The sequence below is a fragment of the Peromyscus eremicus genome, chromosome 1 (assembly GCF_949786415.1).
Source record: "Peromyscus eremicus chromosome 1, PerEre_H2_v1, whole genome shotgun sequence".
NCBI lineage: Eukaryota > Metazoa > Chordata > Mammalia > Rodentia > Cricetidae > Peromyscus > Peromyscus eremicus.
This window is the reverse complement of record NC_081416.1, coordinates 180,814,464-180,839,528: the sequence shown is the minus strand read 5'-3', so window position 1 is coordinate 180,839,528 and position 25,065 is coordinate 180,814,464. Positions and strand designations below refer to the sequence as shown.

The following is a 25,065-nucleotide window of genomic DNA, read 5'->3' as shown; positions in this document are numbered from 1 at the left end:
ATATTGTATAAATTTGAGACTGGTTTTGTTAGAAAATACGGTATGGATATTTCTAATTTTGTTCAGGATATTGTACCTATACAGTTCATTTAACAATACAATGCAATTTACTAATCCTTGAATGTTATTATTACCAACTAATTAGGATATAAAGAAATGAAAGTTAGTCGTTAGACATTACAATCGAACTTGTAGTCATATTAGGTATGTTTTCAATGTCAAGCAGAGATATATTTTAGATAGACATATCATCTTAAAACACTTCAGAGATATGCAGAATATGGCATTTAAGATGTTTTAATGACATAGAACTTTTTCTTTTTTATGACTACAAGACATGTCTGCTCCTGGCAGAACCAATCTACTTCAGAGAAGATATGGACATTGAAGAACCTCCATATGGAGTTAACTTTCACTGTGGCAAAAGTTGGCCACTAGGCATGAAACTGCCCTTGAATGGACTGCTGACAGTATGCTATCCAAAATGGAAAAACAGGACATAAAACAAAGGACTACCGATCCTTGCCAAGACAGGTGAGGTTGCAGCTTTGGCAACAGGCATCCTCTGAGGCCAGAATAATATGACACTATCGGTGAAGCGGCTTTGCAATCCGGAAAAGGTACAGTGCCCCTTCCTTTGGAGGCAGCTGAGTAGGCAGTGGACCGAGAGCTTCTGGTGTGCAGTGAAACAGTAGCTGGAACAGTTATTCTTGGAGGAGTAACTAGGCTGACAGAGTCTGGCCTCTCAATGGTAGACTGACATTTAATAAAGGAGATGAAGCCATCCACGAGCCGAGAAGAATGGGAAGCTGAATTCCAAAAACACCAGTAATTTCCAGAATTTAAGACCCTGAGTCATGACAGGACATTGGTAGAATTCAAGTTTATCTGGTACATGGAATATTCGCACTGAATGTGGGGTGGAGCTGTAGGCCTTGAGTACATCCTGCTTCACAAACAAGTCTGTCAGATATGCTAAGCCTGTAGGCTGAAGATGATGTCCCAACATGTAGAGAAAACTTGGGTGACTGTCCAGGAAACTGGCTGTATCTGTCATAACTCATGTTATTTGGAAGTCACTTGTTTGCACTTTCTGTTTTAGTAGGTAATAGTATTTCCTTTTAGGGTCTCTGAGGAAGTTGAAGATTAGATAGTTGTAGTTATAGTTTTCCTTGTTAAGAAATCAAGAAAAGAAACTCGCTAAGAGGTGTTAAGTGTGCAAGTTTGAAAGACATCATAAAATAGTTTTCTGTTGGTAATGTATGTTAAGATAGAAAGTAAATTAGGTATATTTTGGACTCACCAAAATAGGATAGATAATGGAATAATTTCTCTGAATTTGTCAAATGCAAATGGACTAGTCATTGTTTATGTATTTATTGCTTATATATTGTATATAGTTAACGTACTTATTGTATATTGTTTTTCTAATATTAGTTATAACCTTCTAATTTTTTTATTTTTATATTAGACAAAAAGTGGGGAATGTGGTGATATTTTATTTATGCGTTAATAAATAAAGCATGCCTGGAGATTAGAGGAAAAAGCAAGCCATTTTAAGTAAACAAAGAAGTCAGGCAATGTTAGCACACTCCTTTAATCCTATTACTTGGCAGGAAGGGATCTGTCTGGATCTCTGTGTGTTCAAGGCCACACTGGAAACAGAACCAGGTGTGGTGGCACAAGCCTTAAATTCCAAAACTAGTTAACCATGGAGGTCTGGAGGTCTGTACAGACAGATAGGAAGTGACAGAGTTGGGTAGGAAGAAGAAGTGATGTAACTGAACAGAGAGAGCAATCAGATGGCAGAACAGCAAGGCAATAAAGGTGTGGGTAGACAGGAAGCTGCCCAGTTGGTGAGGTAAGGTTAGCTGGTAGCTTTCCCTATTTCCCTGATCTCTCTAAAGTTTTCACCATATATCTAGCTCCATGTTTTTTATTTACTAAGACCACTTAGAAATTCATCTACATATGAAAGTGTGTGTGTCTGTCTGTCTGTCTATCTGTGTGTCATCAGTCTGTCTATTATTTGATAGAGGGAAGCACTAAGAATTCTCCAACTTGTGCTCTTCCCGCCACACCTTCCCAAGAGTTAAGGTTACAGGGACTGTGAGAATCCTGAAGATGGAATATTATTTGAAGTCTCTTTAATCCAAGTTGCCTTGCAGGAAAGCAGCAGAAAGGTGTTTTCAAAACCATGTAACGTTAAAGTTTTATGAAGTATAAAAAAAAGCCAAATACAAGAAAATGGATGCAATAGGAGATCATTATGTTTAGCAAAATAAGCCAGATTCAGAAAGGTAAAATTGCATATATTTCTATGTGCAAACAATATTTAAAAGTAAGCTTTTAGTTTTGCATTTTGATTAAGTTTTTAAGTTAGCACACAATGTATTGTGTTTCATTATGACATCTGCATACACATTTGTCAATCTGTATATGGATGTGAGTAATAGTGTGTGTGTGTGTGTGTGTGTGAGAGAGAGAGAGAGAGAGAGAGAGAGAGAGAGAGAGAGAGAGAGAGAGAGAGAGAGAGAGAACTAGAAAGAAGGTCATTGGAAGGAAAGGAGAGAACTTCTTAATATAAGAATTTTTAATTGGAAAGAAATTTCAATGTATATACATTGTATTTTGGTCAGATTCAAAGCCCCCTCATCTCCATAAACCCTCCCAAAAACAGTAATCTTGAAACATCTCCATAAACCCCTTCCAGAACTTAAGGACAACACAAAAGAGGATGCAGTGAAAAGAATGTAAGATCCAGAGGATGGGGAAGAGTGCTGGGCGAGGCTCTGATGACATGGCTATGACACAAAGGAACTCCCAGCAGCTGTGACGACCTAGTGGATCAATAAACATGAATATGCAACTGTATCCATGGTGCACTGATGACTAACAGTCCTTCTTCACATGTATTCCCATGATTGGTTGGTATAGTTAGATAAAGTGCTAAGACTTGTGTCTAAATATTTTAGGCAATTTTAAATGGTAGTATCATCTTGCTTTTTCTGACATTGTTATTTTTAATTTTGAATGTCAAATTGCCATAATCTAGAATCACTTCAAAATAGAGTCTGGTAGAGAATTGCTCTAAATCAGAAAGAGTTGGCCTATGAGCATATCTGGGGAATTTTACCTGTTTAGTTTAATTGGTGTGAGAAGACCTGCCCACTATTTAAGGAATGACAGAATTCCCTAAGCAGGATATCCTCAACTGTCAAACAGTAAAGAAAACAAGCTGAGCATGAGCATACATTCATTGATCTCTGTTTTTTAGCTGTGGATGCAATGTGACCAAATGTCTGTCTCTAGGGAATATCTCTGTGACTCACCCACGGTGATGGAACTGTGAGTCAAATAAACCTTATCTCAATTAAAAAGAAAAGCTGTTAAATACAAGTGCAGTAATTTTCACTGTATTCCCAGCATTTAGCTAGCTGAAGGAGAAGAAACCTGAGTTTAAGGTCAGTCTGTACTTAATAAACTGGGTGTAAACTGAACTGCATAATAAATCCCTCCAGAAAAACTTAAAACAGAATTGAAGGTAAAAATAGAATCAGAAACATGAGCACTGAAAGACATGCTTTGAGGAAAACCTTCCTACATGTCAGAAATATACACAGAAGGACTCTTCTGTCTTGCCTAAGAGTCTGGCCAAGATCAATTGAAAACTAAATATTTCAAGAAGGAACTGGTTTTTTTGCCTTTGGATTAACAGATATAGAAATATGTAGTCACGATATCAGAACTCACCATCCTATGCATTCTACTCTAGCAGAAGTATCTGTTGTTTTGAACACAGAGACAGGAAGCTAAGTGGACTGAGGCTATATCAACATATGGCCACACTGGACACCACCTTCCTGCTTCTTGGTGAGTCCTGACATGAAAGTAAGTTAACAGGTAAGACAGGACTCCCACAAAAGCTAGACCTTCTATTAACACCAAGACTAGCTAATTGTAGTAGCATCTAAGGATGGTGTACTCTCCTTAGTGTTCCCCTGAGGTGGCTCTACCTGGGTATTGAGCTATGGAGCTTGGTTGTCTCTATTCAACCCATGATATATCATCTGGGTTTCTCCCAAGACTGTCATTATTTTGGAAATAAATACTTATGGATACATAGACCAATATGAGAGCTAGAGCTAGATAAAAGAAAAGGTAGACAGACAGACAAAAGTAGACGACCTATAAAAGAAAGATAATTGGTAAATAGATAACTGAAAGATAGTTTGATAAATAACAAATACATAAATGATTGAATGGCAGATTTGTTGATAGATTGAAGGTGATAGATAAAGCATGATCAATTGATAAACAATAGCTACATAGGTAGGTAGAGAGAGATGATAGATGGACAGTGTTTCAATCCATGAGTCATCTCCCAAATACCGAAGTAATTATTTTTACAACTAGTCATTGTGGACACATTGAGCCATTTATGGTCAAGAAGCATTATCAAGAAGCTATTGATAATGTTTTGGCATTTCTAAAAGTAAAGGATGGAAACTGTGTTCAGCTTCTTCATGACCACCATGGCACAGTAACCTTAAGTGTGTAATAGTGACACACGTATCTTAGTGGCAGATCACAGCTGTCTTACTGGACTTAAGTTCTGCTCAAATACAAGGGAAATTTGTATTTGGTTCTGGAAATCTAGCCAACTACCCAGAGCTAGTGAAGCCTTTGACCTTGGAGAAATCTACAACTGCCACTTTACTTAATAAGTTAATTCCTAATTGCATTCCATTTATCACAATATTTTCCCTTGCACCCATAGATAAATCTATCCCCAACATCAAAATAAACTTTGTTTAGCCTCAAAAGAAAATACTATTACAAAACGGAAATAAATACAAATATAGATAACAAGTAATTGTACAGATTACACCTCCAGCAGATGCATCTACAACAGATTTCCTGCAACTAAGGCTGAAGGAACATCAGGTAAGAAAGGGTGGAAGGATTGTGAGAACCAGAGGAAAAGGAGGCTTACTGTGAGATCTCATTTCCTCAGAATGTGGTCAACATTAAAATTATATACATGTTAGCATTATACAGATTAGTCAAATTGTGTTTTATATTTAGGATTGTGTGTGTGTGTGTGTGTGTGTGTGTGTGTGTGTGTGTGTGTGTGTGTTTGTGTAGATACATAAAGGTAATTAAAGATAAAGATGTATTTGAGTTTTTAAGTTCGAGATAGAACAGGGACAGAGTGGGAGAGCAATGAAAGAGAAACCATGATAGAGGGAGACATCATGGGGATAGGGAGAAACCGGGAACTAGGGAAGTTCCCAAGAATCCACAAGGATGACTCCACCTTGGACTACTAACAATAGTAGAGAAGATGCCCCAACTAGCCTACCCTGGTAATCAGATTGGTGAATACCCTGTCATCATAGAGCCTTCATCTATTAAGAGATGGAAGCAGATGCAGAGATCCACAGCCAAGCATCAGGCTGAGCTCCAGGAGTCCAGTCAAAGAGAGTGAAGAGGGATTCTATGAGCAAGGGGCATCAAGATCATGATGCGTAAACTGACAGAGAACACCAAACCAAACTAGTGGGGACTCATGAACTGTGGACCAAGACCTAGGAGCCTCCATGGGACTGGACTAGGCCCTCTGCAAAAGCAAGACAGTTGTGTAGTTTGATCTGCTTAAGGAGCCCCCTGACAGTGGGATTAGGATCCATTCCTGGTGCGTGAGTTGTCTTTTAGAGCCTTGGTGCAGTAGGAGGGGCATGGACCTACCTCAGCTGAGTGTGTCAGGCTCTGCTGATACCCATGGGATGCCTTGCCTTGAAGGAGCTGAGAATGTTTGGTCGGTTAGAGGGGAAGCCTGGGTGGTAGGAGGAGGGAGGGGAGTGGGATCTGTGGTATCAAGAATAGAAAATTTATTAATGAAAACATGTACTTGTGAGAACAAAATACAGGAGAGATTGAGAGGAATAAAAGCAAGAGAAATAATAGATTTGTAATTTATTTGAAAAAATATACAGACAAAAACTTTAAGTTTAGATATGTAGAGTATTATAAAAAGCATAAAAATGCAATAAAATATAGGAGATAATAAATACTACATATGCATAATACATTCCCAGAGTTTGTGTAGCCAACAGGTAGTCCTGTTTCAAAATCCCATTTTCTTGCAGTGTCTTTCAGGTTCTTATCCTCTGACAGATTCTTGTAGAAATATATCGTTAGAATATTGATGTTTCTTATCTCAGTTCACTATTGTGTATTTAATATGTCCTACTGAATTAAAGAATTAGTGATGTAGACTCCAGAACTAGCACTGTAAATTAATGGTCTGTAAAAATGCAAAAACAACTTGTAGAATTGTACATATTAAACATTCTCAGAAATTTCTGTGTCAATCATTAAAAAATGAAATGGAAAAACACAGCACAATAAATATGTATCTGGGCTTCTGGTAAAGAATGATAAGTGCACAGGCTGCAGAGATTACTCAGGGTTTAAGGGTGTATTCTGAACTTGCAGATTGACCAGTGTTAGTCCCCAAGGCTACACCAGAGGGTCACAACTGTGAGACTCCAGTTCCAGGGGATCCAATCAGTGCCCACCTTAGGCCTTCCAGGGCACCAGCACTCACATGCACATACTTACACAGACATGTGTGTATTCACACATATTTAAAATGAAATTTTTTTAAAGAATGTGAATCTTAAAAAATTTCAGTTAAAACAAAAATAAACTATTTATTTTATTTTATTTTACAATACAATTTAGTTCTACATATCTGCCACGGATTCCCTTGTTCTCCCCCCTCCCGTCCCCCTCCCCTTCCCCCCAGGCCACCCCCCCATTCCCACCCCCTCCAGGGCAAAGCCTCCCCCGAGACGGAGATCAACCCGTTAGAAGTTTAAAAAAAAAAAGAAGAATAGTGTTGTCCTAAACAAGACAAATGATTTGTGTTGTATGGAAGAATAAAGAACTGTGATTGCAATGAAAAAAAAAATATATATATATATATGTATACTTGGTTTATTTCTTTGATTTTTAAAAATGAGTGGAATTTTATTATTCTAAAATTCTACAAAATCAAGTAAAAATTTGAATAATTATAACCTGACACTGGACTACTACAAGTATGGTCATTTTGATTGACACATTAGGATTGCTGTTATAACATGAATAATACTCATTGGACATGTTGCACAGAAAACCAGAGGAGACATTGAGCCTCAGTTGTAAAAAGTTACAATATGAAAACCTTTAGTATAATAATCAAATTTGATTATTTGAAATAAAAAGTGTTGGGTCCAGGATGCAACTCAGTTGTAGTCATGGTAAATGCTGTGGCTGAAGAGCTGAACTCTGAAGAGTTCCAAGAATCTGTGGCCCTCCAAGGCCATGGTAAAAGGGGGAGCACTTGCAAAGCCTCATAAGGCAACACGCACCTTTAATCCAGGCACATGGGATGCACTCTAAGGCGCACTTTGAATTTAAAGCCAGCCTGGTCTACAAAGTGAGTTCCAGGATAAACAGGGCTACAGAGAAACTCTGTGTGGAAAAAAATCAATAAAGGTGGGAGTGACAGCGGATGTGCTCTGTTGGTCAGCTTTCCGTGCTGTGGTCAGGTAGATGCTTTGAGCCTCTCACAACATCCTGTAAGTTTTATTCTGGCTCTACCTCTTGTCAGCTGAAGCAACACCATGCTGTCTGTACTCCCAAACCTTGTGTGTACTGGTGAGTCCTCTGGGGAATGAAGGGTGTTGAATACCAGAGTGGAAATGTCGTCCTGGGAAGCTGGATCCATCCTCAGCAGAAACACTGACTTCCATGGTGGTTATCGGTTCATGAGTTCATCTTAACTAAATGAACTCTGATTCTACTGTACAGAGGCCCAACAGGAAATGGGAGGGTCATATGGCTACACTATTGGAAGGAGATGGATAATCCAGAATGACTTTTTCTTTGCAGGCTTCTTCCTAATCCTGAGGACATTTACAGAAGCAGGTGAGTCCATCCTTAAAACTTTGACATACTACCCATCCCAATAGATAGGTTTCATTCTAACAGGAGAGCACATTATCACAGGTGTTCTGTGAGTGACTCCTTGGTGAGTCTTCTGAACTTCTAAGTTAGGATCCAAGAAACCAGCCTCTCAGTTCTCTCCCAGATACTCTCTGGCACTGTCCCTGGCTGAGTTAGGCATCAACTTTGATCAATTAATTTTTTTTTTTGGTTTTTCATGACAGGTTTTCTCTATAACTTTAACTATAAAAGAAGTCACTCTTTACAGTAGGCTGTCCATGAACTCAGATGTTTGCCTGCCTGTGCCACTCAACTGCTATGATTAAAACAGTGAGCCATAATACCTGGCAGATAATCGATATTTTTAAATTAAAATATTCTTCCCGTTTCTATGCTCTCAAATGACCATTTCCACGTATTTTGATGTAGTAATTTATGACTTTTTAAATATGTGAGTCACTTGACAACCAGTGAAGTTATTACTTTTATCTTCACACATCTATGCTACAGATAGAATCTGTGTACCACTGGCACACTATTGCAGCTTCTTAGTTTGGCTTGCTTTCAGTGAGAATCTTTTATTTTTTTCCACATGAAGATGTTTTCATGCAACTCATTAGCAGCCTCTACATTTAGTTTGAAGAACTCCACAGAATTTCCTGTGCTTATGGTGATGAACTCTATCTCCTAATCTTTTTCTGAGAAATTCATTATCTCTATTTCTGAAGCACAGAGTTGCTGACATTTATAGGCAGGTTTTTCTTTTTTCTACTCACCTCATTGAATAAATCATCCTGGTCACTTGAGGCCTAGAAATCTTTGCTCAGATGTATACCATTAGGTGTGTTGAAAGTCCCTCGTGTGTTCTTAGCTTCTTTTATCATTCTGATTTCAGGATCTCTTGTGATAATAATGTGCTCTGTGATTGTGATTATTTGGGTTGAATTTCTTTGTGTCCTTTGACCTTCTTCGACATGACCATGTTCATTTTATTTCAAGTTTCAACAATGTACTAAACTTTCTTATCTATGATTTTTTCTCTTTATTAACTCTCTTCTTTCTGCCTTTTTGTTAATATTTTATTGAATTTCACACGATGTATTAATTATATTCACCCCTGCCTAAGCTCATCCTAGTTCTAACCCCCCTACACACCCAAGAAAACCTCTATATTCCTTTACCCTTTCTTGAATTTTTATGACTGATAATTTGGTATTGGGATGGTATTAAAAAAATCCTGTCATTGTTCTTCATTGAATTTTAATTTAGTTTCTGTATATACCCATCAGATTATATAATGCTTGATCTAAGCACACTCATTCTCCTATTGTCAATATACTATTGAAACATTCTATTAACTTTTTAAATTTTTGCATTTATTTATTTATTTATTTATTTATTTATTTATTTATTTATTTATTATACTATGCCACAAGCGTGGAAGTCAGAGGACAACCTTCTAAATTTCATCATGAGAGTCACAGCAATGAAATGCAGAGAGTCAGGTATGGCAGCAAGACCCTTTTCCTATTTAGACATCAAGATGACCCACATGTTTTTTCCAACTCAGTAGTTGTGATCTTGACTTAAGAGGGATGTTGCCAAAATATTTATCTTGTTGAATGATTAACTTCCAAATTTTATAAAATATTCTAGACAGAACCTTTTTTAAGTTATATCATGTCTTTCTATTTTATAAAAGATTTTGCCGTTTAAATTTAATTTCTTGAGACTTTCATAAATGAGTACTGTATTTGCATCATTCCTAGCCATTGTAATATATCAAAAGAGCTTGACATCATATGCTATTGATGCATTCCATGTCATGTTCTTTGCTGCACTATTTTCAATAGCTAGGACAAGGAAACAACCTGAATGACTTTCAGCTGATGAATGGATAATAAAAATGTGTCACAGATATATTGTAGAATAACAATGAAACCATGAAATTTTCAGAAAAATAAATGGAACTATAAAATATTTAACTGAGATAACCTCGACCCTAAAAAAAAAATGCCACTTATTCTCTCATTGGTGGGTCATAGCTCCAAATATTTATTCATAGTTTCTTATAATTCTATCACTTCATTAAAAATACTACTGTGAATTACTTGTTGTGGGCTTCAAAGGCCTTCCTTTCCTCTGTGTTTACTTCCAAATCTCACCATTGTTCTCTGTCAGGTTTGACTTCTCAGATTTCCATGCTAAAGTTCTTACACAAACATACCTGCATAGTGAAGAGAACACCTCCTCTGCACATGCAGAAGTTCTTTGCTTGGAAATAGACCTTTACTATTTAGTCTAGCCTGAGAATGAAGTGGGGCAAATTGGTTGCAATTCTGAACTGGATGACCTTGATGTCAATTTCTGTTGTTTGACTAACTTGCTTCCTCTCATTTAAGATCAGTTATTGTTGTTACCTAGGCTTCTGGTTCAGTAAGATCACTGACCACACCCCACAATCGGGTACAGTTTCTCACTGGGTCCATAATCACCTCTGCCAGGGCAGTGTTGCAAAATGTCCTCACTGTCTGTAGTCCATATTGTCTTTACTGGAGTGTTTTGCCATTGAGATATGTTCTTTCATTAGGAACATCCACACTGTGAATACAGAACATAGACCAAGATTCATGGGCTGGCAATCATGAATCTAAATCCTTTTCATCACCATGTGATCCAAGTGACAGACCAATTGTATACTCTCAAAGTTCCACATGCAAGGACCCTTGAAATGGTGGAGAAACTATATGTCTGCCTCTAACTTATCACTTTCAGTGTAGGAAAATGAGCAAGCGAGTGGCCCAAATGGCAGAGCAATGCTAGACTCTCAATGTTTCACATGCAAGGGGTCTTAAATGGTGGAGAAACTATATGTCTGCCTCTAACTTATCACTCTTAGTGTGAAAACATGAACCAGTTTGACCTCTGTGAATGAAACTCTGTACAAGAGTACAGAAGGGACAGAGTAGTTCAAAGGACAGTTTTCCTCTATTTTCTTGTGGATTTTCTCAATTCTGTGTTCATATGGGACAGCTCATCCTCAACCCTGAGGTCTGGAATAATCACAATGTAATTCTAATCTTTGTATTGTTAGATTTCTAGAGTCAGTGAGGGTGAACCAAGAGCATTCCTTTTCTGCTGTCTCAGTGGCCACAATTCCCATCTGTTATTTTACAAATGAATCTTTTACTCTAGCATCTGATGTAATTTATTTTTAAATTACAATTTTTCATGACCAAATCTACTTTGTTATTTAACACTTACTCTAAATTCTCATTAACATATCTTATCATAGAAAGATAAACCATATATATGTGGTAGTTGGGAGACACTCATTACATGAAAATGACCCTGTTGTGTTTGAGACTATCCTTGGAAATAAACAACACATGAAAATCTGCTCACCCCATAAATGAAGCCCATGACATACCAAGCTGATTGCATCAAAGTTTAAATAGGTGAATTTATGAGTTAAATGAGATTACTAATCACAGTATGGATGAGGGGTTATTAGCAGAAGCAAAGGTTGACTCAAAAGCATTACTGAAAGCACACCTCAATGTAGGTGATTATCAAGAAAGCCAAAACCAGGGAGCTCTCTGCACAACTTGCAGGGAGCTAAACAGGTGTTACATATCTCCACTTAGAATTCAGCAGGTCCTATAGCTTACTGTTTCTACAGAACTGGGAAAGGCTGATGAATCTTGCAAGTTTCAGCTTTCTAGTACATATGATGCTTGTTTACCTCCTGTATCCCCTGATAATTTCTACCTCTCACATTGAAACAGGGATGCTTCAGTTCAGAGAAAATGGTTGTATAAATGACCCTGAAGAAGTGAAAATTGATACTCAGCACTCAGGAATAAAAGGGGATCATTAAATATTTTCTGTGTATCTTTCTGCAGGAAGTCACGACAAGCCTTCCCTGTCTGCTTGGCCAAGCCATGTTGTTCCACTGGGACAGCACGTGGATCTTAGATGTGACTATCATAAGGAGTCTTACATATTCAAGCTGTACAAAGAACTTGGACCTCCTATCCCTCAGTTCCATGACAGAATATTCTACAAAACCCTTCTCTTGGGTCCTGTGACACCAGAATTTAGAGGAACCTATAGATGCTATAATTACAATCATCAGTACCCTAATGAAGTGTCATCACACAGTGACCCCCTGAAGATCATAATTTCAGGTCAGAGATCATAATTGGAGTGTAATTTCATTCCCCAAAGCTTCTCATGCTTGAATTTTCAGAACAAGTTTTAGTCAGAGTGTCAGCATTATAAAGGAATATTCAACACAAGGAAATGGATCCTACGGTGGGCATAACATATACCCAAGAACATGCACTTTCTTGTGCCTAAGCCTTCGTGAATGTTAAGGCAGTGTTAAGGAGTGTTGTGTCACAGATAAATTGAGCTTGAAGATGGAATTCAGACATTAACAAGCTGACAGCAGAATGGGAGAATATCCTGAACTATCCTGACTCTGTAGAATCACAATAGCTCATATACCAAATAAGGAAAACACAGTTGTAGGCAGAACAAAGTATCATGAGGGAGATGCCCTACTGCTAATTCTGACAGTGGAGGAAGGGTCCAAGTGCTAAGGAATGCTTGAGATCTCTTGAAGCTGGAAGGGAAAAAGTAATGGATACTTCCCTACTGATACCAACAGTAACATATCTCTGTAGATAACTGATTTATTCTGTTTGGGCTTGTTTCAGAATTCTGATCTTCACAACACTTGTGTTCTTTTTAAGAACATCATTTGTTATGGTAGTGATTAGAAACTAATACAGGAATCCACATCAAGGGAAAATTAAAATCTTGGCAGGGATGTGCAGAGAGCAATAAAACCCAGTCGGTAATGCATCAACATGGAGGAAACAATGCTCATGATGCTAGATCTGGAATGCCTTATAGAACTTTGAATAATAGAGAAGGCCAGAAGAGTTGCCCTGATACCTAACTTCACTACAAATTCCCTTATCTTGCCAATTATTATACTTAGTACAAAGTAGTATTAAAAGGTCTCATGAAGGAGCATAACATAAAAGCTTGCCAAGTTTCCGGAATTCTTCAAACTTAGCACAGAACAACAGGAAATTTGGTAGACAGTATCAGCAGATACATTCTCACAACAAGCCATTGGGGAAATAGTGTGCTGCTCCTAGAGTCATAGAATTTGGAAATGTTCAGAGAATGATGGAGGAGTCTGTGTACAAAGTTGACATAAACAGAGACAAGGACACTGGGGCACTGACAGGAAAAACAGCTGAAGGAGGGAAAAACATAGATTTTCTTGGATACGTAGACTGGCATCAGGTTCATATTCACAATCTCCTTATTCCTAGGTATCTACAAGAAGCCTTTCTTGTTGGCCCTACAAACTTCCCTGGTAAAAGCAGGAGAGAAGGTGACCCTGAAGTGTCATTCAGAGATTATGTTTGACAACTTCATTTTGACTTCACATAGAAAGAAAATAATAAAGGCTTCTTTTGAGCTTTCTGCAGAATCTCATCTTGGGGGATCCCATGCCAACTTCTCAATAGGCCCTGTGACACCTGACCATGCTGGAACTTACACATGTTATGGTTCTTACAATCATACACCATATGAGTGGTCCGAATCCAGTGACCCTGTTGACATAAAGATCACAGGTAAGTGAGTGTTACCTGCTGCTCATCCTCTCTGTGATACAGAGTAGTTATTCTATATGCTGGAAGTCCTGGGAGATCATGTGGAAGATGAGCATAGGAAATGTAGAGAAAGGCAGCCTTGGTGAGAATATTACTGACATAAACAATTAAAATGGAGACACAATAAGAGACCATTTGTTATATCATATAGCACAGATACAGAGAGGTCAAAGGAGTCATAACTAGAGGTAAAGAGAAAGGGGCAACTTGGTGAGCTTGATATGAATCAGAGACAATGATGTCCTTCTACTAATGTTCAAAGGCCTCAACAGTTCAGATTTTGTTCACCTTCTACCTCCATAAGATATCTGTCGGAAGACCTAGACACATCATTTGTCTGACTTGAATTTATGTGTTGGGTAGGGCTGGTTCTTCATTTGTCCTGAGGCCTTGGTGCAGATGACATACATAGAATTTTTATGTTGATTAACATTCTTCCTTTCTTATGGTTCACTGATTGTTCTTCCTAGGAAAGCATTACCTTAGGAAACTGAATAGACCTCCAATCGCTGTCTGTTTTCTACATCTCCAAACTGTTTTCTGTCCATGTTCCAATTATTCAGACATTCCAGGATGGCTAAAAAATGCTACAGGGGTGACCCCTGGGATAAGCTGATACAACTAAAGCAGAAACATGGAAGTATATACGTACAGTAAGTCAGACAGAGGGACTGAGAGAAAGACTCACAGATAGAAATGGCTGAGGAAGTAGTGAGCATAGCATGTGATGGGAGAGAAAACCTGCAAAAAGACTTAATCTTGAGGAGAAAATTTGAAAGTAGAAATGGAGAAATAATGGGGAATATTGGATTTTTCAACATACAGCTAGGGAGGCCGATGATAGGTCACTCTAATAGTACACACACTAAGAGGAACAAGAGAGGGGAGATCATCACGGCCCCTGCTCAAAGGGAACAAACACATTAATAGAACATCCTGTGCTTTGAAAGAGAGATTGATTAATATGGGAATGTAAAAAGAGACAAGATAGAATTTGAATAACTTAGAATGAAGTCAGATTCTGGATTACCAGCATACATAGGATGAAGGAGTTATAGGTCATGAAAGTGGAAACTAACCATGAGGGAGGAGGAGATTTACAAGGAGGGATGGGGAAAGGGGTGGAATACACACGCCATGGAAGAGGAAATATGGAGGGAAAGGACCAGCAAAGGTGGTACAAGGGAGGGAACCAGGAAGAACTGTCTGAGGATGTCTTAATGAAGTCCATTACATTGCATTCTAATTAAAACAAAATAATCTGTGCCTCTAATTAAAAGAATTGATTGACAAGACATTTGGAAAAACTGAAAGGACAAAAAAGAACAATGGAATAGGAATGGAATCAGGGGAAGTTCATGGACAAGAGAATAACAGCACAATTATGATCAAGATTACATATATAAATATATAAGGAACAGTACTTAAAGAAAAAGAAGACATGAAATTATTTAATTATATTTTAAATTCAAGTTTTTAATGAAAACAAATATACTAATACATTATATATACAAGTGAATATTTCATAATAAATTCAACTGCTACATAAAATTAATATATGTTAATGAAACAAAATTAAAAAGACAGATGGTGTGAACCAATGTATATAGAGGCAGAAACTGGTAAAAAGCAGAAACTGGGGTACAATGTATGGTTACAGGATGGAAGTCAGAGACTCAGTAAAATAATGTAGGAGGAAAGGGGGAGAGGGGAATGCTGCATGAATCCTAATTGATCTTTTAATAAAACCCAGAGCCAGATATCAGAGTGAAAGCTGAAAGTTCAGAGAAGCAGAACAGCCACAGCCACCACCTCTTACCCAACCAACTCCTCAGCCTGAAAGTACCTGAGTTCCTGTCTCCTCCAGTCTTATATTCCTTTCTCTGCTCAGCCACATCACTTTCTGTCTCAATTTTCCTAGTGCTGGGATTAAAGGTGTGTGATCCCAAGTGCTGGAATCAAAGGTGTGTGCCACTGCTGCCTGGCTCTGTTTCTCTTTTAGACTGGATTAATCTCGTGTAGCCCAGTGTGGCCTTGAACTCACAGAGATCCAGAGGGATCTCTGCCTCACAAGTGCTAGTATTAAAGGTGTGTACCACCACCGCCTGAACCTCTGTGGCTAGCTCTGTCTCTGATCTTCAGGCAAGCTTTATTTCCCAGATTACAAACAATATATCAGCACAGGGGAAGAGATGGTGAAGTAGAAAGAAGGAAGGTAAAGGTGGAGCAGAGAGAGACATCACAGACCAGGAAGGAGGTGAGAGAAATTAGGAGGGAATGAACACTGGGAAGGAGCTGCCCCTCTAACTGTCTCTGCCTCTTTTCTTCCAGGTTTATACAAGAAACCTTCTCTGTCAGCCCTGATGGGCCCTGTGGTGATGTCAGGAGAGAACGTGACCTTGTCCTGTGTGTCTGACCTTCAGTTTGACATGTTCCATCTCTCCAGGGAAGGGGTTCCTCAGGGGCACGGGCTTCCTGCAGTGCAGAGCCACAGTGGGACATTCCAGGCCAACTTCCCTCTTGTTTCTGTGGTCCAGACAGAGACCTATAGATGCTATGGCTCTTTCAAGAACTCTTCCCATATGTGGTCCACCCCAAGTGACCCATGGTACATTCCTGTCACAGGTAAGAAAGCCTCACAATTATTTCATGTCTTTGACAGTGAAGTCCTAAAGCCATGTCTGAGAAACATCCAACTGATGATGGAGAGAAAGTATCATAGGCTGCTACAGAGAACGGTTGCTGGGAGTCATTTTGTAAAACACACACAAATATAACATATATATTAAAACATTGGTCTCAGTAAGATACGTGTGTGTGTGTGTGTGTGTGTGTGTGTGTGTGTGTGTGTGTGTGTGTAACAATACTAATCACAGGCAAAGAGGCTATCAACTTAAGGGAGTATGTAGAAATCTTGGCAAAAGATTATGTGGCAAAGCCTGGAGACAAAGAAGGAGGAAAGAGAAATAATTCTATTTCATTTAAAAATATTTCAATGGATATCAGATTACAAAATAATCAACAAGGGGCCTCCTAAACAATCCTTATCTTGCTTGGCCAGCCACACTGAGATGTGTATGTATCCAGGGAGAACTAGAGAAAGGTCAGGAAAGACTCATTAGGTGTAATCTTGCAATCAGTTTGGGCAGATCAAAGAAGGAGCAGCCCTCCTGAGCTCTCACTCACATAAATCTCCCCACAGTATTCCTATTGACTCATCACAATTTGAAATCCAAGGAGAGAGTCTGTTCCTCAAGTCAAACCACATAAAGTCATCCTATCATTCTAAAGGGTCAGCACTAAGAGGTGTAGTGGGTTCTGGTTACTGTACAAATTCATAGGACTTTCCATAAGTGGAAAGCAGACAGCCTCTTGATGAACTTTCTCCCTCTCCTGTCCTCTTCCCTAATAAACTCATCAAGAAACTGCACTTTGTGCACAGAAGCAGACTCCAAAACTTGTGAGTAACTGATTCCTCTCCTGTATTTTGGAAACTTAGGGATCAAAAACTCTTGCATTCATGTTTTGGCTCAGCTCCCTCCCAGCTCTGTAGTCTTAAGATCATATCCCCTCTGATTCTTAAACTCCGCAACATCAGAAGTTTTGGGAACAGCATGGGGACTGCACCTGAGACCTCCTACAAGTGAAAAGGAGAGTAAATTTTATTGCCTTACCAAGAAAAAAGGGGTCATTCTAGTTCTGTGTTCCCTGGAAAGGGGGTGATGGGTCATGACACAGGAAACAAGTGAGCAGAAGGGAAGACTTTTTAAAAATATTATCTGTGGCAGAACAGACTTGACTTTCTTTTCTCCCTTTGGGAGAATTTGTTGTCTGTCTCAAATGTGTTGTAGATGTAGAAGTTGCTGAACAGATTAAATGAGCAGTGGTCTCAATCTCAGATTAAGAGACTGAATACAGACCTTTACCCGGTGTTCTGCAGTTTATAGCCACTGGCAGAATGTCCATATATTCTTGGATGTGTTGACATCTGCTGGAGCGGGGTCAACTTACTAGTAACAACACCCTGAAAACTGACACTCATGCCCCCAACAGTTGTCACTTGCCTATATCCCCTTGACTAAGGGTGGGACTTCACATCTACCTCCACTCTTCATGCTGGGATTTTGTCTTGTTTGATCTTGCAACACTCTTGGGCATACTATGACAACCTCTTCTTCAGTTCATATATTCAACTGCCCTGCAGTGTACAGAGACAGTTTCCCTATAATTATCTCTTCTGTAATCTCTTTCACAGTGATGCTGAATAATTGGAGAAGGATATGAGATATAAACATCTGATTTAGGGGCAAGATTTCTACAGTCTCATATTCTCCACAACTTTCCCAGTTTTGGGTACCTGAAATAATCACCATCTATCACAAACATAGACTTCACTGTTGAGAGTTAAAAATACATTAATAGGAGCCAGGCGGTAGTGGTGCATGTCTTTAATCCCAGCACACGGGAGGCAGAGGCAGGCAGATCTCTGTGAGTTCAAGGCCAGCCTGAGCTACAGAGTGAGTTCCAGGAAAGGCGCCAAAGCTGAATAGAGAAACCCTGTCTTGAAAAAGCAAAAAAACAAAAAATTGCATTAATATAGGAGCATAATGATAAGCCATTAGGAGTCAGCTTAATACTATTTTCATTGAACAGTATATTATTCATAAGTTTTCCATCAAGACTCTTGCCTGAAAGAAATATTACATTAATTAGCTATCAATCAGTAAATCTTATGCTATCTATCAAAATGGGGATCCTAAGATTTACCTCTTATTGGGTTCACATCTTCCTCCAGACAACCACAGGAACCTGCATATTCTGATTGGACTGTCAGTGACCATGATCCTTGTCTTCCTCATCATCCTCCTTTATTCTTGTTGCTCTGCCAAAAAGAGTAAGTCTCAGGAACAAGCCAGTGAGTGTCGTCTGAGTAGTGTGAGAAAACAAGACCAGAGAAATACAGGTGTGTATTCTTTACTTACAAAAGGACACTTGGGCTAAGACAGGGAAACTGAGGCAGGGCTTTCTAGAGAGGAACCAGAGCCCTTGTTCTTCCCCTCAGCTCTCAGACCACTGACTAATTCCTCACTGCACCTTCTGCATCTTCACATCCAAAGCATGCACTAATATCCAGGAGAAGGTTTTATTTTACAAGACATAGTGAGACAGAGGGGAGAGGGAGAGAGAATGTGCTGAAGAAAGAATTACTAGGGTACAGCATTTGTAGGGCAGGGCTGTCAAAATAGAGTAGCAGAACATCTGGTTCTAATTTGCTGCAGATGAGCAACCTTGGGTTTCACCATATCTCTGACTAGTAATTTGCATTTGAAATGAGAATGCAGAAGTACTTTATTACATGTGTTTGATTACTTCTGTCCCCTAAAATGCAGCCATCATGGATCAAGAGTCTGAAGTGAGAACAACACTGAATAGACAGGTAGGTCCTCCTGAGTCTGCCTCTTCCATTCAGTCTAATATTCTTTCATTCTCTGCAAGATTGTGTGTACACAATATCACTTGACGTTTACCTCTTTCTAGGATCCTGAAAGACAAGAAGTGCAGGAGGTGACATACTTAGAATTTGATCAGATAATCTTCAAACAAAAATTGACCACTCCCGATTCCCAGAGTCTCAAGGAATTTTCCACAGATCCCAGTGTATACATGGAAGTCAGGAAATGATAAACTGAGATCAAAGACTGTCTGTACTCCATGAGTTCTCCAAGATCTGAGGAAGTCTTCTGTGGAGACCACAGCCCTTTTTCCAACAAGGACTGATAGATGCGGTGAAATAACAGCTGGAATCTGAAGACAGAGGTCTCTAACTTTGGAACATCCCTCATGATTCTCATATGGTTCTCAAAGTGCCTTTCCTTTACTCACAGATGTTATGGTCCTCACTACCCACTCAACAGAAATTAAACTCTGTGCTTGGTCCATGGGTCTCTACTTCATTTCACTCTAGCAGACCTCTACAACCTGATTAACTGTACATTCTAAACCTACTTAAAGCTGTGACCATGATAAGTATTTCACAACTCTACATTAACAAGAAGCTCATTTTATTAGTATATATTTCTAACATGTAATAATGTTATGCAATATATTTTGTCTCATGACAATTTCTTATATGTATATGTATTTTGATCATACAAAGTATTCCCCTTCAAGACTTTCTACCATTCCTACTGATCTGTATTCAGGTATTCTTTTTTATTAAGGAATTTTTTTATTCATTTTACATACCAATCACAGATATCCTTCTCTTCCCTTCTTCTGCCCCTTCACCCTTCCTCCCAAATGACCCCCCATTTCCTTCTCCAAGCAAGGCATCCCATGGGGAGTCAGCAGAGACTGGTACATTCAGTAGAGGCAGGTCCAAGCCCCTCCCCCTGCATCAAGGCTGTGCAAGGTGTCCCACCATAGGTAGTGGGCTCCAAAAGCCAGTTCATGCACTAGGGATGGATCCCGATCACACTGGCAGAGGGCCCCTCAAGACTTTTTGCCATTCCTACTGATATCCTTCAAGAAGGCTACTCTTAACACTGGGCCTTATCATATACTGTTCTATGCACACCAAATGCTGTTTGTCAAAGTATTCTCTCACCAGGGGTACCTACATATTTCTTTAATATTTTATCACAGACTTCTCTACTGAAAAACATTTTCTAGGATGTAATGGAGGTAAGAAAACTCTCCATCTCACATTTTCATTGCATGCTTTTGAAAATTTAGTTCCTCTGTATTGAAACCTTGCCTTTTGAAAGAGAACTCATTAAGAGTCAGGAAGTAAACAATATCACACAAGTCTCAGGAAAATCCTGAAACATACCAGATCAGTCAAGGCTCCTCCCCAAGATACTATGAGCAATAACAATAACTGAAGAGAGGAGATTCTCCAATTAACCAAGCTGCCAGCAACTCTTTCAGGTAGCTCCAGAGATACAGCTTTCATGAGTCATCACCCATGTTGCATGGGCTTTTTGAGATGCAGCCACCTTTGAGTCATCCATGCTCCAATAATTACCCAGGCATCTATGATCCTAATAAATTCATTAATTCAGTGAAATAGACCTGAGTGGATCAGTTTTGACCTGTCATTGGTGCCATACCTGGGATCAACAGATCAGTAGGAATGGTAGAAGTCTTGAGGGGCCCTCTGCCAGTGTGATTGGGATCCATTCCTAGTACGTGAGCTGGCTTTTGGAGCCCACTACCTATGGTGGGACACCTTGCACAGCCTTGATGCAGGGGGAGGGCTTGGACCTGCCTCTACTGAATGTACTAGGCTCTGCTGACTCCCCATGGGAGGTCTTGCCTTGTTGGAGAAGGAAATGGGGGGTCATTTGGGAGGAAGGGTGAAGGGGCAGAAAAATGAACAGGCTCATATCCCCCCCAGAAAGAGTCACACAATCTATGTACACACTACCAGTCATTAAATTGTTTTATATTGATGTAATAAAACCCCATAAACAAAAGGTAATTGAGGTAAAGGGTTTATTTGGTTTACATATCTTAAACAATCCTGTACAAAATCCAGTGAAGGAAGCAAAGGCAAGCAACTGTTGGCTGGACATGAAGCAGACGCCATGGAGATTCATGTCATACTGGGTTGTTCCTCATGCCTTGTTCAGCCTACTTTCTTATACAATTTAGGATGGCCTGCCAAGGAGTAGCACCATCCACAGTGGTCTAGGTATTTCCACATCAACCATGAATCAAGAAAATGCCCAACAGACTTGCCTATAGGCTTATCATGTGCATGAATTTTCTCAATTGAGACTCTTGCTTCACAAAAGACTGTAGCTTGTATCAAATTGAACAAAAGCCAACTATTACAGTACCTCATACACTCTCTTTTGCGTTTTCCTAAATGGACTGTGAGAGAAATATTTGCCTGCCTGTCTATTTGCTGTTTTGAAACAGGGGCATGCTAGGTAGCCTCCAACTTTGATCTTCTTGCCTCAGTATCTCAAGAGTTAAGATTACAGAGCCATCATCAGATATAATTATGTGAGATCTTCTTATACTCCCTTGGTGGTCTTTTACAGGTAGGCTGCATCTGGGTGTGCCAGAAGGAGACCATCCATATAATGGACCAAAAGGACATCCCTGGGAACATTGACCAAAGCTTGAGAAACGTATAACTGGCCAATAGTGGGGCTATTCTTCATTCCTTGGAGCAAAACAGTCCATTGATATCTCTTAGCTGGTTTATGCATATTAGGTTCCCACACAGTAAGGGCAAAATGATCTTGGTCCTTTGATGCCGGGGGAATTTGAAAAAAGCAATCCTTAATATCTAAAACTTATATATATATATATATATATATATATATATATATATATATATATATATATATATATATAACCTTTAATCCCAGCACTTGGGAGGCAGAGCCAGGTGGATCTCTGTGAGTTTGAGTCCAGCCTGGTCTACAGAGCAAGATCCAGGACAGGCACCAAAATGACACAGAGAAACACTGTCTCAAAAAAACAAACAAAAATAATAATAAAATATAGTAAGATGAAGGAATATCACTAGGGTGGGGGAAGCTTGGCTGTGTAGACCCCATGTTTTCCATTTTACCGTTAACTACATGAAGATCCTGCAGGAGGCAGTAGCATCCCGATTTCTAGGGGATAACAAATATGGGGGTATTATGTTTACTTGTGGATGGTTCTGTGTGTCCCATCTTTAGCTATTCTGCAACTAATTCTTTTAGGATTGACAGCTTGGGTCAATTATTATAGGCCACTGTTCCACCCATACTTATTGATCCAAAATCCAAGTGAATGGAATGGGTCTAGGGGACTCGATCATGGTTGATCTCATAAGGACATTGGCCCTTAAAATTGGGGGGTGCAGATCTCGTGCAGGGTTAAAGACCATAGGACCCACCTTTTCATGGATCTTGATGTCATCCAAAAAGGTCCTGTCATCTGTAATTAGAACAATACCCATATCCTCCAAAATATCTCTGCCTGACAGGTTCCTAGGCACAGTGGAAATGATAATGTGAATGGATCCCCGATTGCCACCAAGGTCCTTCCAAAGGACCAGATGCATGGTCATCTTAGAATCTTGTTGGCCTCCCACACCACTGATGGGGGCAGGCTGGGTTTAAACTTCCAGTGAGGGAAGCAAGTGCCTCAGTCTTGGTTAAAATGGTGGTGTCTGCACCAGTGTCCACTAAGCCTTTAACAGCTTGTCCATCAAGATAGATTGGTCAGCCTCAGGGAATGTGGAAAAAATGGGCATTGTCCAATAGGTCCTTGGATTACCAGAGCCTCCTCTTACTGGTGGGGTAGAGGAGTGCCCTGCCTGGAGTATAAAGGAGCTGCTACAAGCCAATACCTCAGGAACTCTAATCAGCACCAGCTTAGGTGTTTATGTTCTAGTTGCAATGGCTCCACAACTAGATAGAAGTTGTGTCTATTTATTTTTTCCCATGAAGGGACCACTGATTAATCCACGCTGAATTATTCCCATTATAATGGAAAACAAACAAACAAAAAACTAAGCTCTGGGACTGTCAAGACACAGCTCATGCTGTGGCAGACACTCAGGCCATTCCTTGGAACTCAGGGGTTCCCTCAGATGCCTTTTCAAACTCCATGATCTGCCAGACCTGACCCTCTAAAAAGGCAGAGGACCAGTAGGAATTTGAGTTCCAATCAGATGGCTTTCGAGCACAAGCCCCAATGGGTGTGCTGGTCTGGAATCTAAGCAGCTGCAGACTCCATTTGGTCCACCTCGCTGAGGCCTGCCCAGATGTGTCCAGCAGTCTCTCTCTCTCTCTCTCTCTCTCTCTCTCTCTCTCTCTCTCTCTCTCTCTCTCTCATTGTCTCTCTCTTTCCCAGTCTCCTTTTGCTGTTTTGCTTTTGTTCCTCCTGAGAGGATCCAAGCATATATTCCTGTACTCTGACTTGTAAAATAATTGACAGTGGTTTTATTTCTCCTTTCATAGGCACTCCATCCACGGGTTCCTAGGAGTAGAAAGTTGCAGAGCTGTTGCCATGAATACTTTGGTACTTTTATGTTGGATCTTAGCAAACATTTGAAAATTTACCAAACAATTTGTCTCATAAGACTGATTAGAACCCATGTTGATTCCACTCTCACCAACAGTTGTGAACCCTTGGGTGTGAGATCCAAGTTTCATTAACCCCTGATTTCTATTTAAAGAAAAAAGTTTGAACCTTCTCTGAAAACTGAGGTCCTCACATGGTTTGCCAGCTGTAGAGATCCTTGCAAATGCAAAAATAAACCTCAAAGGAGAGAAGAAAACATGGTTCAGTATGACTTTGTTGGCTTGGCTGGTACAAACTTCTGGAGTCTGACACCAAGCAGTTTATTTTAAGCATATTTAAACATAGTATACTTAGAGGGGGGAAAGCTTCCTTGTGTAATATAATCCCCAGCAAAAAAGGAAGTATAATAACATCACTACTCAACTCAAAGTACATCTCATTTTTTCCAAGATAGGCTCTAGAGATAGTCTATCTGTATTAGTTTAAGGGTCTAAGGAAGGATCTGCCATGGTCTCAGTCAAACAAATAGTATAGAGGTCATTTGAGCTATGAACCACTTCTGGTCCTGGTAGTGGGTTCCTGGGGGAGCTCCTGGCTATACAGATAATATAAAGTTTGTGTAGATGATTAAGTATCTGCAGTTCTGGTTATAGAAGCATGATATGCCCTAGAAATTCAGATAACATTGAGATTGCCCTAGACTATTAGTTACCTCCACTCCTACTTGTGAGAGATTGACATGATCTGTCCCTGCAGATAGCACAAACCACCAACCTATTAATCTCCTCTAATTCCAAGACTTCTAGGAGGACAAATAGGTGATACATCTTTTTCTTTGAAAACACAATTCTTCATGCTTAACATTCCTGGCTTCCCAAATGTTCAGGGGTCACAAGGACCTTGGTACTCCCAACAAGATGTCATAAGGAAATCTAAAAAGAAAATTTGCAGCAAAATGGGTGCAACAAGAAATCATTGCTTACCATAATAAGCCAGATTCAGAAAAATAAATATTGAATGTTTAGATATGTGGAAGCTATATTTAAAATTATATTTCTATATTTTAATTTTTATTAGCTATTTCGGTTAGCTTATAAATATTGAGTTTCATTATGGCATCTTTATACATATGTGTCATACTATGTACTCTTGTGTGTATGTGTGTGTTTCTGTGTGTGTGTGTTGTGTGTGTGTGTGTGTGTGTGTATGTATCTATGGTTACAAAACTATAAAGTCATGAGTGTTGGGGGGCCTTGTTGCTTGGTGGTTGCAGCCCACCATGTCTGAACAGCTCTCTGGAGATCAGAGCAAAATGGAGGACTCCTTCCCCAAA

At 39.4% G+C, this 25,065-nt stretch overlaps 1 protein-coding gene across 1 annotated transcript; it reads left to right on the top strand.

Moving 5' to 3' along the window:
- The first annotated feature begins 7,307 nt into the window (after positions 1 to 7,307).
- On the top strand, positions 7,308 to 19,379 carry LOC131902643 (killer cell immunoglobulin-like receptor 3DL1). Its single transcript, XM_059253654.1, has 7 exons — positions 7,308 to 7,377; positions 11,904 to 12,188; positions 13,353 to 13,658; positions 16,029 to 16,322; positions 18,493 to 18,591; positions 19,088 to 19,134; positions 19,236 to 19,379. The coding sequence occupies exons 1-7, from the start codon at positions 7,308 to 7,310 to the stop codon at positions 19,377 to 19,379; spliced, it is 1,245 nt and encodes a 414-aa protein (XP_059109637.1).
- Positions 19,380 to 25,065: the final 5,686 nt, after the last annotated feature.

Excerpts from the sequence above, each read along its gene's own strand:
- LOC131902643 (XM_059253654.1), top strand. The coding sequence starts at position 7,308 with ATGGTAAATGCTGTGGCTGAAGAGCTGAACTCTGAAGAGTTCCAAGAA. Across the intron at positions 7,378-11,903 it reads TGTGGCCCTCCAAGGCCATG|GAAGTCACGACAAGCCTTCC; the intron begins GTAAAAGGGGGA and ends ATCTTTCTGCAG. Across the intron at positions 16,323-18,492 it reads ATGGTACATTCCTGTCACAG|ACAACCACAGGAACCTGCAT; the intron begins GTAAGAAAGCCT and ends ATCTTCCTCCAG.